General features: G+C 41.7%; 1 protein-coding gene across 7 annotated transcripts in view; it reads left to right on the top strand.

Moving 5' to 3' along the window:
- The first annotated feature begins 9,938 nt into the window (after nt 1-9,938).
- Nucleotides 9,939-13,759, top strand: part of FXR1 (FMR1 autosomal homolog 1) — an 89,135-nt gene continuing 85,314 nt past the window's right edge. For all 7 annotated transcript variants that reach the window (XM_053564191.1, XM_053564188.1, XM_053564187.1 and 4 more), the window contains exon 1: nt 9,939-10,354. In XM_053564191.1, coding sequence (XP_053420166.1) covers nt 10,304-10,354 — 51 coding nt within the window. In that variant the 5' untranslated portion in view covers nt 9,939-10,303. The remainder of the gene's footprint in view (nt 10,355-13,759) is intronic.

Raw genomic sequence — 13,759 nt, 5'->3', positions numbered from 1 at the left:
CAGAATCTGCATAGCAAATAAGATTGAATTAGAACTCCAAGCAGTAACCCAAAAGATATCTCAAGAATTCAACAAATTCAAAGACCAAATGACCAAAGATTTTGACACATTGAGACAAGAAGTTGCATCCCTCAAATATCTGAGATACACAGTAGAATCCCTCAGTAACAGAATGGAGCAAGCAGAAGAAAGGATTTCTGACATTGAAGACAAAGTTTTCGAACACTCCCAAACTCTCAAAGAGGATGAGAAATGGAGGGCAAAAACAGATCACTCTCTCAGAGAGCTCTGGGATAATTTGAAGAAAACCAATATTCGTCTTATATGGATCCCGGAAAGTGATGAAGTGGCTTCACAAGGCACAGAGTCTCTTCTTCATGAGATTATGAAGGAGAACTTTCCAGACATGCCAAGAGATTCTGAAATTCAGATAGCAGATAGTTTCAGAACTCCAGCACGACTCAACCTGAATAAGACATCCCCCAGACACATCATAATCAATTTCACTAAAGTTAATATGAAGGAGAAATTTCTGAAAGCTGCAAGACGAAAGAAAACCATCACCTACTAGGGCAACAATATTAGAATAACTGCAGATCTCTCTGCTGAAACCTTTTAAGCTAGAAGAGGATGGTCATCAACTTTTATTTTTTTTTATTTTTTTTTGTCATCAACTTTTAATCTCCTAAAACAAAATAACTTTCAACCCAGGATCCTATACCCAGCTAAACTGAGTTTCATTTATGATGGAGAAATTAAATACTTCAATGACATTCACATGTTGAAGAAATTTGCCATCACTAAACCAGCTCTCCAGGATATTCTCAGACCTATCCTCCATAAAGACCAGTGTAATCCTCCACCACAAAAGTAAACTCACCCAGAAAATTTTGATCAAATTCCAACTTCCACAGTCGCAAAAGGATTAAAAATGTCCACCGGACTCTCGAAAGGCTTATCAATATTCTCAATTAATGTGAATGGTATAAAGTGTCCTCTAAAGAGGCACAGGTTGGCTGACTGGATACAAAAACTCAAGCCAGATATTTGCTGCATACAAGAATCGCATCTTACATTAAAAGACAAATATAGACTCAAGGTGAAGGAATGGTCATCTATATTCCAGGCAAATGGAAAGCAGAAAAAAGCAGGCGTTGCAATCCTATTAGCAGATGCAGTAGGCTTTAAACCGACCAAAATAATTAGGGATAAGGATGGACACTTCATATTTGTTAAAGGTAATACTCAATATGATGAGATCTCTATTATTAATAGTTATGCACCCAACCACAACGCGCCTCAATCTATAAGAGAAACTCTAACAGACATGAGCAACTCAATTTCCTCCACTTCCATAGTAGTTGGAGATTTTAACACCCCTTTAGCAGTGCTGGATAGATCCTCCAAAAAGAAGCTAAGCAAAGAAATTTTGGATTTAAACTCAACCATTCAACATCTGGACTTAAGAGACATCTACATAATATTTCATCCCCAAAAAACTGAATACACATTCTTCTCATCAGCCCACAGAACATACTCCAAAATCGACCACATCCTAGGCCACAAATCTAACCTCAGCAAAATTAAAAAAACAGAAATTATTCCTTGCATCTTCTCAGATCATCATGGAATAAAAGTTGAACTCAATAACAACAGGAACCTGCATACCCATACAAGAACATGGAAGTTAAACAACCTTATGCTGAAGGATAGATGGGTTATAGACGAGATTAAGAAGGAAATCACCAAATTTTTGGAACAAAACAACAATCAAGACACGAATTACCAGAACCTCTGGAATACTGCAAAGGCAGTCCTAAGAGGGAAATTTATAGCACTGCAAGCCTTCCTCAAGAAAATGGAAAGAGAGGAAGTTAATAACTTAATGGAACATCTCAAGCAACTGGAGAAGGAAGAACACTCCAACCCCAATCCCAGCAGAAGAAAAGAAATAACAAAAATCAGAGCAGAGCTAAATGAAATTGAAAACAAAAGAATTATACAACAGATCAATAAATCCAAAAGTTGGTTTTTTGAAAAGATCAATAAAATAGATGAACCTTTGGCTAACCTAACGAGGAAAAAAAGAGTAAAATCTCTAATTTCATCAATCAAAATGGTAATGATGAAATAACAACAGACCCCTCAGAAATTCAAAAAATCCTTAACGAATACTACAAGAAACTCTACTCTCAGAAATAAGAAAATCTGAAAGAAATAGACCAATACCTGGAAGTACGCCACCTACCAAGACTTAGCCAGAACGAATTGGAAATGTTTAACAGGCCTATATCAAGTTCTGAAATAGCATCAACTATACAAAATCTCCCTAAAAAGAAAAGTCCAGGACCAGATGGCTTTACATCAGAATTCTACCAAACATTTAAAGAAGAACTGGTACCTATACTACTAAACCTCTTCCAAAATATAGAAAAAGAAGGAATATTACCCAACACGTTCTATGAGGCAAACATCCCCTTGATCCCCAAACCAGGGAAAGACCCAACAAGAAAAGAAAATTATAGACCAGTATCACTAATGAATATTGATGCTAAAATACTCAATAAGATCCTAACAAACAGAATCCAACAGCACATCAAAAAAATTATACACCATGACCAAGAGGGATTTATCCCAGGGTCTCAAGGCTGGTTCAATGTACATAAATCTATAAATGTAATTCAACACATAAACTAAAAAATAAGGACCATATGATTCTTTCAATTGACGCAGAAAAAGCTTTTAATAATATCCAGCATCCCTTCATGATCAGAACACTTAAGCAAATTGGTATAGAAGGGACATTTCTTAAACTAATAGAGGCCATCTACAGCAAACCCACAGCCAATATCATATTGAATGGAGTTAAGTTGAAATCATTTCCACTTAGATCAGGAACCAGGCAAGGTGGCCCATTGTCTCCATTGCTCTTTAACATTGTAATGGAAGTTTTAGCCATTGCAATTAGGGAAGAAAAGGCGATCAAGGGTATCCACATAGGGTCTGAAGAGATCAAACTTTCACTCTGCGCAGATGGTATGATCATATATCTGGAAAACACTAGGGATTCTACTACAAAACTTTCAGAAGTGATCAAGGAATACAGCAATGTCTCAGGCTACAAAATCAACACCCATAAATCTGTAGCCTTTATATATACCAACAATAACCAAGCCCAAAAAAACAGTCAAGGACTCTATTCCTTTCACAGTAGTGCCAAAGAAGATGAAATATTTGGGAGTATGCCTAACAAAGGATGTGAAAGATCTCTACAAAGAGAACTATGAATCCTTAAGAAAAGAAATAGCTGAAGATGTTAACAGATGGAAAAACATACCATGCTCAAGGCTGGGAAGAATCAACATTGTTAAAATGTCCATTCTACCCAAAACAATATACAATTTTAATGCAATTCCTATTAAAGCTCCATTGTCATATTTTAAAGATCTTGAAAAAAATAATACTTCATTTTATATGGAATCAGAAAAAACCTCGAATAGCCAAAACATTACTCAGCAATAAGAACAAAGCAGGAGGAATCATGCTACCAGACCTCAGACTATACTATGAATCGATAGTGATCAAAACAGCATGGTACTGGCACAAAAACAGAGAAGTAGATGTCTGGAATCAAGAGATGAATCCAGCTACTTACCGTTATTTGATCTTTAACAAGCCATTTAAAAACATTCAGTGGGGAAAAGATTCCCTATTTAACAAATGGTACTGGGTAAACTGGCTGGCAACCTGTAGAAGATTGAAACTGGACCCACACCTTTCACCATTAACTAAGAGAGACTCTCACTGGATAAAATATTTAAACTTAAGACATGAAACTATGAAAATACTTGAAGAAAGTGCAGGGAAAACTCTTGAAGGAATTGGCCTGGATGAATATTTTATGAGGAGGACTCCCCAGGCAATCAAAGCAGTGTCAAAAATACACTCCTTGGACCTCATCAAACTAAAAAGCTTCTTGCACAGCCAAGAACATAGTAAGTAAAGCAAGCAGACAGCCCTCAGAATGGGAGAAAATATTTGCAGGTTATACCTCCGATAAAGGTCTAATAACAAGAATCCACAGAGAACTCAAACGTATTAGCAAGAAAAGAACACGTGATCCCATCTCAGGGTGGGAAAGGGACTTGAAGAGAAACTTCTCTAAAGAAGACAGACGCACAATCTACAAACAAATGAAAAAAAGCTCATCATCCTTAATCATCAGAGAAATGCAAATCAAAACTACTTTGAGATACCACCTAACCCCAGTAAGAGTAGCCCACATAACAAAATCCCAAAACCAGAGATGTTGGCATTGATGTGAAGAAAAGGGCACACTTCTACACTGCTGGTGGGAATGCCCACTAATATGTTCCTTCTGGAAGGATGTTTGGAGAATACTTAGAGACCTAAAAATAGACCTGCCATTCGATCCTATAATTCCTTTACTAGGTTTATACCCCAAAGACCAAAAATCACAATATAGCAAAGACATCTGTACCAGAATGTTTATTGCAGCCCAATTCATAATCGCTAAGTCATGGAAGAAGCCCAAGTGTCCATCGACCCACGAATGGACTAGCAAATTGTGGTACATGTATACCATGGAATATTATGCAGCCTTAAAGAAAGACGGAGACTTTACCTCTTTCATGTTTACATGGATGGAGCTGGAACATATTCTTCTTAGCAAAGTATCTCAAGAATGGAAGAAAAAGTATCCTATGTATTCAGCTCTGCTATGAAGCTAAATTATAGCTTTCACATGAAGGCTATAACCCAACTATAGCACAAGACTATGGGGAAAGGGAGGAAGGGAGGGGTGAAGTTTTGGTGGAGGGAGGGTAATGGGTGGGGCCACACCTATAGTGCATCCTAGTATGGGTACAGGCAAAACTTACGAAATGCAGAATACAAATGCCTACATACAGTAACTAGGAAAATGCCATGAAGGCTATGTTGAACAGTTTGATGAGAATATTTGAGATTGTATATGAAACCTGCACATTGTACCCCTTGATTGCACCAATGTACACAGCTATGATTTAACAATAAAAAAATTAATAAAAAAAAGAAAGTGACCTAGAGTAACCAAAGTTAATTATTATGTCGTTAACTTATTTATGTATGGGCTTCCAGAGTGGGAGCTCACAGCAGATCAGGGACCTTGAGAACACCCCTAAATAATTTGGTAACATCCCACACCTCCCCAAACCCTTCCTTGACCAAGCCAGTAAAAGGAAACAACTTGTGCACTGGCAGAAAGTCAGTCGGTTTGTTCCTCTCTCTCCACTCAGAGATTGACCTGTTCCCTTTCACAATAAAAAGCTGCTCATAGCCCTTCCTCTTATAAAAATAAAACAAAACAAAAAACGCTGCTCGTGTGAAGTTATCTCGTGCTTGTGGTCACTCTGTGATACTGTACCTGCTTGTAATTTTTCCAAGCTATGGGACCAAATAACTGGGATAACAGTATGCCAGGAGGCTGGATGTGACACTTTGATAGGTCATTATTTGGCCAAGAGCACACCAAGCAGCAAGCAAGAGCAGACTGCACACAGTAGTGCCAAAGAAGATGAAATATTTGGGAGTTTATATCTAACAAAGGACGTGAAAGACCTCTGTAAAGAAAACTATGAAACTCTAAGAAAAGAAATAGCTGAAAATGTTAACAAATGGAAAAACATACCATGCTCTGGCTGGGAAGAATCAACATTGTTAAAATGTACATACTACCCAAAACAATATACAATTTTTTTTCTCCAGTGGTAAGATAGGACTTTAATTAGAAGTTAGAAAGGAATACAGAAAAGCATCAGAGCTTCTGAAAGGGGAAAGAACTGAAGAACTCTCTCTCCGGAGTCTTCACATGGTCTCTGTTATCTAGGGATCTTAGGCCCTACTTTTTCTAATTATAGACATTTTCTCATATAAGTAAATAGTCTTCTATAATTTCATTGCTAAAGGCTGTAGAACATTCTGGGTGGTGCCTGTGGCTCAGTGCATAGGGTGCCGGGCCCCATATACCGAGGGTGGCGGGTTCGAACCCGGCCCCAGCCAAACTGCAACAAAAAATAGCTGGGTGTTGTGGCAGGCGCCTGTAGTCCCAGCTACTCGGGAGGCTGAGGCAAGAGAATCGCTTAAGCCCAGGAGTTGGAGGTTGCTGTGAGCTGTGTGACGCCGCAGCACTCTACTGAGGGCGATACAAAAATAAATAAATAAGGCTGTCTCTACAAAAATAAATAAATAAGGCTGTAGAACATTCCATGGAGTAATATTTTAAAAAGTGGTGGCACCTGTAGTTCAGTGGGTAGGGTGCTGGCCATGTGCACCAAGGCCGGCAGGTTGCTGTGAGCTGTTATGCCACAGCACCCTAATCAGGGCGACAGCTTAAGACTCCGTCTCAAAAAAGAAAAAAAAAATTTAAAAAATAAAAATAACTTTTTTTGATAATCAAGTAATATGCTCATTACAAAAAATATAGAAATTATAAAATTTATATGAATACCTTCTGGAAATATCCACTCCTAATATATAGTAATATTAACATTTATATATATGCATATATGTAAACACAAAACAATTTTTTTATTTATTTACTTTTTGAGACAGAGTCTCACTCTGTCACCCTCAGTATAGTTCTGTGGTGTCACAGCTCACAGCAACCTCAAACTCTTGGACTCAAGCGATTTCCCTCAGAATTACACCTGGGCTATGTCTTTTTTTTTGAGGCGGAGTCTTACTCTGTCCCCCTGCGTAGAGTACTGTGGTGTCATGGCTCACAGTAACCTCAAACTCTACCGAGGGCAATATAGTGAGATCCTGTCTCAAAAAAAAAAAAAAAAAAGAATAGCACTCAGCAAGTAACTGCCACACATTGACATGAATGAATTGTGAGACACTTATACCAAGGTTATGAAACCTTACTGAGCTGTTTGTATAGTGTTGCCAACAGAAGCACCTGGTGGCAAGTCTGCAAACTCACTTGTCAGACCTGGAGGATGGCTCTAATGGCCATTCCAGAGAAGAGCACCAAAATTTCTTTGAAGGGTAGACTAGGTGCTGTTGGTGTCAGTGCATAGCTTCCCAAGTGGAGAACTTTGAAGGAGACCACAGTGACATTCAGTAAAGAGGCATGTAGCACTTATTCCAGGATGTTTACACTTGTCAGACCTCATACTCAAGAGAAATGGAAGTGTACACCTGCTTATACAAAAACTTGTGCAGGAATAGTTACAGAAGCTGTATAGGCAAAAATTGGAAATGACTCAAATGTCTATCAGCTGGTGGATACCAAATGAGGGGGTGAACCCATACAATGCTATTTGACAAAAAATGAATTATACATGCTACAACAGTATGCTAAATGAAAGAAGCCAATCATAAAAGATTGAATATTGTATAATTCTCTTTACATGAAATATCTAGATTAGGCAGATTTATACAGACAGAAAAGACTAGTGGTTTCTTAGGACCTAGGGAGTTGGGGTGAAATGGGGAGTAACTGCCAACAGGTATAAGGTGTTTTTTTTTTTGGCCGGGGCTGGGTTTGAACCCACCACCTCCGGCATATGGGGGCCAGGGCCCTAATCCTTTGAGCCACAGGCACCGCCTAGATATAAGGTTCTTTTTTTTTTTTTTAAATATATATATAAGGTTCTTTTTGAGGTGATAAAAAATGTTTTAAAGTTGATTGTGGGTATGATTGCACAACCGTGTGAATATATTAAAAACCATTGAATTGTACACTTTAAATGGGTGAAGTGCATCTTAAAACACTGCTAAAAAATCCAACTAGGATAGTACAATTCTAAAGGAACATAATGAGATTATTCTTTTATTTATTTTTTTTTTTGTGGTTTTTGGCCGGGGCTGGGTTTAGAACCCACCACCTCCAGCATATGGGGCCAGCACCCTAGTTCTTTGAGCCATATGCACTACTCACATAATGAGATGATTCTTAAAGCTCTGGCAGAAGTCCTTAATAAATGGTGGCTATGGGTGGTGCCTGTGGCTCAGTGACTAGGGCGCTGGCCCCATATACCAAGGGTGGCAGTTTTGGCCTGGCCAAACTGCAACAAAAAATAGCCGGGCATTGTGGCGAGTGCCTGTAGTCCCAGCTACTCAAGAGGCTGAGGCAAGAGAAGTGCCTAAGCCAGGGCACTCTACTGATGGCGACAAAGTAAGACTCTGTCTCTAAAAAAAAAAAAAAAAATAAATAAATAAATAAATAAATAAATAAATGGTGGGTATTATTATTAAAGGGTATTTAGTTCTTCTCACCATAATCAATACTTTTAAAAGAACATCCTGACCAGGTGTGGTGACTCACACCTGTAACCCAAGCACTTTAGGAGGAGGAGATGGGAACATGGCTAGAGGCCAGGAGCTTGAGACTAGCCTGGGCAACATACCAAGATCTCTGTCTCTAAATAATTTTTTTATTAGTCTGATCAAATATTATATTAATCTTTTTTAGGACCAACACGCTGGGTCAGTGCGCATTTCATAAGGAGTGCAAGTGCCAGCAAAGCATCCTTTAAAGTTTTTCTGCAGTGCTTACTCTGGTAGCACATATGGAATGAAACATCATTAATTGGCAATTAAGGAAATTGTAATGATACATCATTAGCATGGCCCCCGCACAAGGACAACATGCAAACTCTTTATAAAAAGTTGTTATTATTTTTTTAGAGACAGTCTCAATTTATCACCCTTGGTAGAGTGCCGTGGCGTCACAGTACACAGCAACCTCAAACTCTAAGCAATTTTTTTTGCAGTTTTTGGCCAGGGCCAGGTTTGAACCTGACACCTCTGAAATATGGGGCCGTCGCCCTACTCCTTGAGCCACAGGAACCACCCTTAAGCAATTGTCTTGCCTCAGCCTCTTAAGTAGCTAGGACTACAGGAGCCCGCCTCAACGTCCAGCTATTTTATTGTTACAGTTGTCATTGTTATTTAGCTGGCCCAGGCTGCGTTCGAACCCGTCAGCCTCAGTGTTATGCGGCCGGCGCCCTACCCACTGAGCTACGGGCGCCGCCTATAACAACAAATTTTAAGAAAAAAACTTTTTTTTTTTTTTTGTAGAGACAGAGTCTCACTTTATGGCTCTCGGTAGAGTGCCATGGCCTCACACAGCTCACAGCAACCTCCAACTCCTGGGCCTAAGCGATTCTCTTGCCTGAGCCTCCCAAGTAGCTGGGACTACAGGCGCCCGCCACAACGCCCGGCTATTTTTTGGTTGCAGTTTGGCCGGGGCCGGGTTTGAACCTGCCACCCTCGGTATATGGGGCCGGCGCCTTACTGACTGAGCCACAGGCGCCGCCCAGAAAAAAACTTTTTAAAATCAAGTTTTTCTGCAAAAATGGTAATACAAGCCTAACAGCACACACTTAAAGGATCCCTTCTAGTTTTTTCCAAAGGTCTTGCTAGATTACTTTTAAGTAAACTAAATATTCACAATGCTTCCAGAACTGGGGTAGGTTCTGGTAGAAGACATAGGAAATGGTTCTGCTTCAATCCTATTTGTGGAACTTCGCGTACGTTACAGCAGGGGAAAACGTGGAATCCTGCTCTATTAAGTTTCCCTGACTACCTCTCACAATGGGAATTAACCGAAACTCGGCTCCAGGGTGTGAAATCAGCTAAACCGACAGAAAAACACTTAGTTTGACTTTCAAACAGCTAAAGTGGTAACAGGGCTTGGCCAAACTGTGAGAGTGGGTGTGGAAATGTAGGATATGAGACAAAATAGAGCCGGGCAAAAGAATTTGTAGCACATCAATGTGCACATAGTTTAGGGTTCCCTCTCCCTCCAGGCAACTTGAGCACCCAAATGGCTCCTCCCCAGGTGAGAAAGTCACTCCAGGGCTGCCAGCACTTCCAGAAGTTTACGGCCGGGATGCGAGAGCGCAGGTGAACTTGGCGGACAAGGGGGACAGGCAGCGCCTGGGCAGTTCATCCCGGGCAGCTGGAGGCACCAACTGGATGGAGCGGAGCGAGCAGCCGGCACCGGAGGGCGGGGACTTAGGGGCGGGTCAGCAAAGGTCGGCGATTGTGTCGGGAGGCGAATCGGACGTAGGCGGCGGCGGGCGGAGCCCACGGCAAGTGATGTAAGGAGCGGAGGGAGCCCACCGGGAAGGTCCGGGCGACACGCTGAGACCCTAGGGGTGGAGGGCGGGGGAACCCAATCCCCGCCCTGTTTTCCCCGCCCCTCCCCCCGCCTCCTTTACGTCCCTCCCCCTCCTCCCCTCTGGTTGGAAAGTTTCTAGAATCTCTTCCCAGCGGCCTTTGCGGTTCCAACATGGCGGAGCTGACGGTGGAGGTTCGCGGCTCCAACGGGGCTTTCTACAAGGTACTGACCCTTTTGAGATTTTGTTGGGGGTTCTGGGTGCCAGAGCGGATCTGAGGGAGCGTTGGTGGTCCCAGAGAGTTAGGTACGGGGTCAAAAAGGGCGGCCAGGCCAAAGCCCGAGGCCGCTGGGTTCCTTGCTTCTCCCCCCTCGCCCGCGGTTTAACGGTCTCGGGGGCCTGGGCTCCGTTATGTTTTGAAACAACACGTCGGACACCTTTTGCTTTTTCCTACTTATGAACCTCTTACTGGCTGCTAGTGCGGCCCTTAGCCAGCCATTGCGAGGAAGCCGAGTGCCTGCTGGGCGGCGGGGAGCTCCGTAGGAGCAGGCCTGAGCTCTGGGAGGCGGTGGGATTGTGTGGTCACACCCGCTCCCCCGCCCCTCGGACTGTGCCGTGCGGGAGCGCCGGGGCCGGCTCCTTCGACCCCTCCCCACCCCCTGGGGGTGCGTCGCGGAATCTTTGGAATTCACCTTTGTATTAGGCTTTTGGGCCAAGAACTCTTCAGTGCCTCAGGAGGAGGGGGTTACCGGGTTGAGGGTTAGGATCGAAGAGAGAAAAGTAGAAAACCTTGAAGTGTGGCGGGTTGTAATATTTTTTGCGGCCTGGTAAATTGGGCGGCGCCTTAGCCCCTCTTTTACGGAAGAAAAGGCGAAAGTCCTGGGCTTTAAAGTAAGATTTAAAATATGAAACGGAACAGGGAGACGGTGGAAGGGTGACTAGTTTCTTTATATCAGTTACTCTGTATTTTTGGAGGGAGGTGCTTTTTGTTTTTCCACGAGGTGTATTTTTGTTAGTTTTCTTTGGGAGGAAGGGGATACATTACTGTGGAATCAGGGCTGGGAAAAGCAAGAGGCATCCCAGAGAAGAAGAATTTGGGAGCGGTTTTGTGTAAAGGGTTAAATAGGTAAAAATGAAATCTTAAGAGTTTATTTTTGTCATTATACAGTTCCCTTGTCCCTATTTCTTCAAAGTATGCCAGGATGTTACATGATCAATACAAAATCTCCCCAGCTGTTGTCTGTCAATCTCCCTAAGCCAGCATCTCAAATGTTTGAGACTCTTGGCTATTTTTATGAAGGGCCTTCTAATAACATGAGTGTTGTGCGTATGCAGGATGAATTCTTACAGGCTTTCATTTCATCGTACTTTTTTACCCTATGGGATTTTATTTTATTTGGTCATGATTTCCTTTTAGCGTTTTGTTTTTCCTTTCTTAGTTTACTGATTAGCCCTGTGGATTTGGTTTTAACTGTCACGTGGTAATAGCATAGAGAATCACAGCGTATAGAGGATCCCCCTAAGCTTTTTATAAGTTTAAATCTCCTTAGGTGGTAAACATAAAGTAGAAACTGCCTGTTGGAAAGGAGTCTTTGTATTAATATGTGAGTAGTTACGTTAATATTGGAGGTTTAAAACTTGTCAGACAAAATGACCTAAAAGAAATTTGAGTAGGTATTTCATTGACTATACTGTTCTTGTTGAAATCTGGTGGTTGGCTTTCCCCCAGTGACTGCAAATGAAGTTAGCTGGGACACAAGGCACAAAGAATTAACTTCCCATATTTTTCTTGTCAAGGATAGGTATGGCTCATCATTTTGCATTAATTATCCTACCCTCCCCCCTTAAGTTTCAGGTTTTCACTATTTGGCTATATACTTCCTGAGTAAGAAGTATGCATTTCTTTCTTGCATATTGAAAAATAGCAAATAACTGTTTCACATTAACAAATTATTTTGCATAATGTGTATATGATAGAACAGCATTTATCTGCCAGTAGCCTACTATGCAAGGTTTTTTTTGTTTTTTTTTTTTTTTTTTGTAGAGACAGAGTCTCACTTTATGGCCCTCGGTACAGTGCCGTGGCCTCACACAGCTCACAGCAACCTCCAACTCCTGGGCTTAAGCGATTCTCTTGCCTCAGCCTCCCGAGTAGCTGGGACTACAGGCGCCCGCCACAACGCCCAGCTATTTTTTGGTTTGCAGTTCAGCCGGGGCTGGGTTTGAACCCGCCACCCTCGGTATATGGGGCCGGCGCCTTACCGACTGAGCCACAGGCGCCGCCCCAAGGTTTTTTTTTTTTTTGTAGAGACAGAGTCTTACTTATTGTCCTCTGTAGAGTGCCGTGGCATCACACAACTCACAGCAACCTCCAACTCCTGGGCTTAGGCAATTCTCTTGCCTCAGCTTCCCAAATAGTTGGGACTACAGGTGCCTGCCACAACACCCAGCTATTTTTTTGTTGCAGTTTGGCCGGGGCCAGGTTTGAACCTACCACCCTGGGCATATGGGGTTGACACCCTACCCACTGAGCCACAGTGCTGCCCACTAGGCAAGGTATTTTTCATTTTGTTATTTTAGAAAATTAAGGTAATCAATCTGTTTTTTGTAAAGATTGCTTACAATCTTAACTTTGGTTTCTTTCTTTTTTTTTTTTGAGACAGAGTCTCACTGTGTTGCCCTGGGTAGAGTGCCGTTGTGTCACAGCTTGCAGCAACCTCAAACTCTTGGGCTTAAGTGATTATCTTGCTTCAGCCTCCCAAGTAGCTGGGACTACGGGCACCTGCCACAACGCCTGGCTATTTTTTGTTGCAGTTGTCATTGTTCTTTAGCAGGCTCCAGTCTGGGTTTGAACTTGCCAGCCTCCGTGCATGTGGCTGATGCCCAACCCACTGAGCTACAAGCACCACCTGAAGTATTTATTGTTGATCTCTATCCACACACTACAGATCTACTGCTTGGTTATACTTGGATACATCCCATTTTATCTCAGAAAGTAAGGTGGTATTTGGTGAAGGTTAGGAGGGACACTAGCCACATTTGTGTGTACTGAAATCATGTATGTACTTGAACATTTGAAATTTTATGTCTAGCCATACCCCACTTGCATATGCACTTTGTGGAAACACTGGTCCTCAGAACTCTGGAAGAATGAGAATGGTGGAGTGGAAACGGCTTTGGATTTGAAATAAATAAACAAATGGAAATTTTGGATCTGTACTTCAGCTTACCATTATTTAGCAATAGATCCCTGAACAAATCTGAGTTTGAAGTAGTTCAGTGGTCTTCATTTTTTTTTTTTTTTTATGCTATTAAAAAGTACCCACTTTGGGGCAGCGCCTGTGGCTCAAGGAGTAGGGTGCCGGTCCCATATGCGGGAGGTGGTGGGTTCAAAAACCCAGCCCCGGCCAAAAAACCAAAAAAAAAAAAAGTGCCCACTTTGCCTTATGGCACAAGCAGATTATTACCTGTAATCATTATTTGATTTAATTTACATATAGTAAAATAAGCCTTTTTGTTGTATTATGAACTTTGTCAAATGCTGGTAATTGTGTAACCAGCACAATGAGAGGATAGAATAGTTCCACCATCACCCAGGTTTCCCTCATGCTGTTTTTAGTCAACTTCAC

Source organism: Nycticebus coucang, chromosome 16 (genome assembly GCF_027406575.1).
Source record: "Nycticebus coucang isolate mNycCou1 chromosome 16, mNycCou1.pri, whole genome shotgun sequence".
NCBI classification, from domain to species: Eukaryota; Metazoa; Chordata; class Mammalia; order Primates; family Lorisidae; genus Nycticebus; species Nycticebus coucang.
Note: the sequence above shows the minus strand (reverse complement) of the source record. Positions and strands in the feature narration are given on the sequence as shown.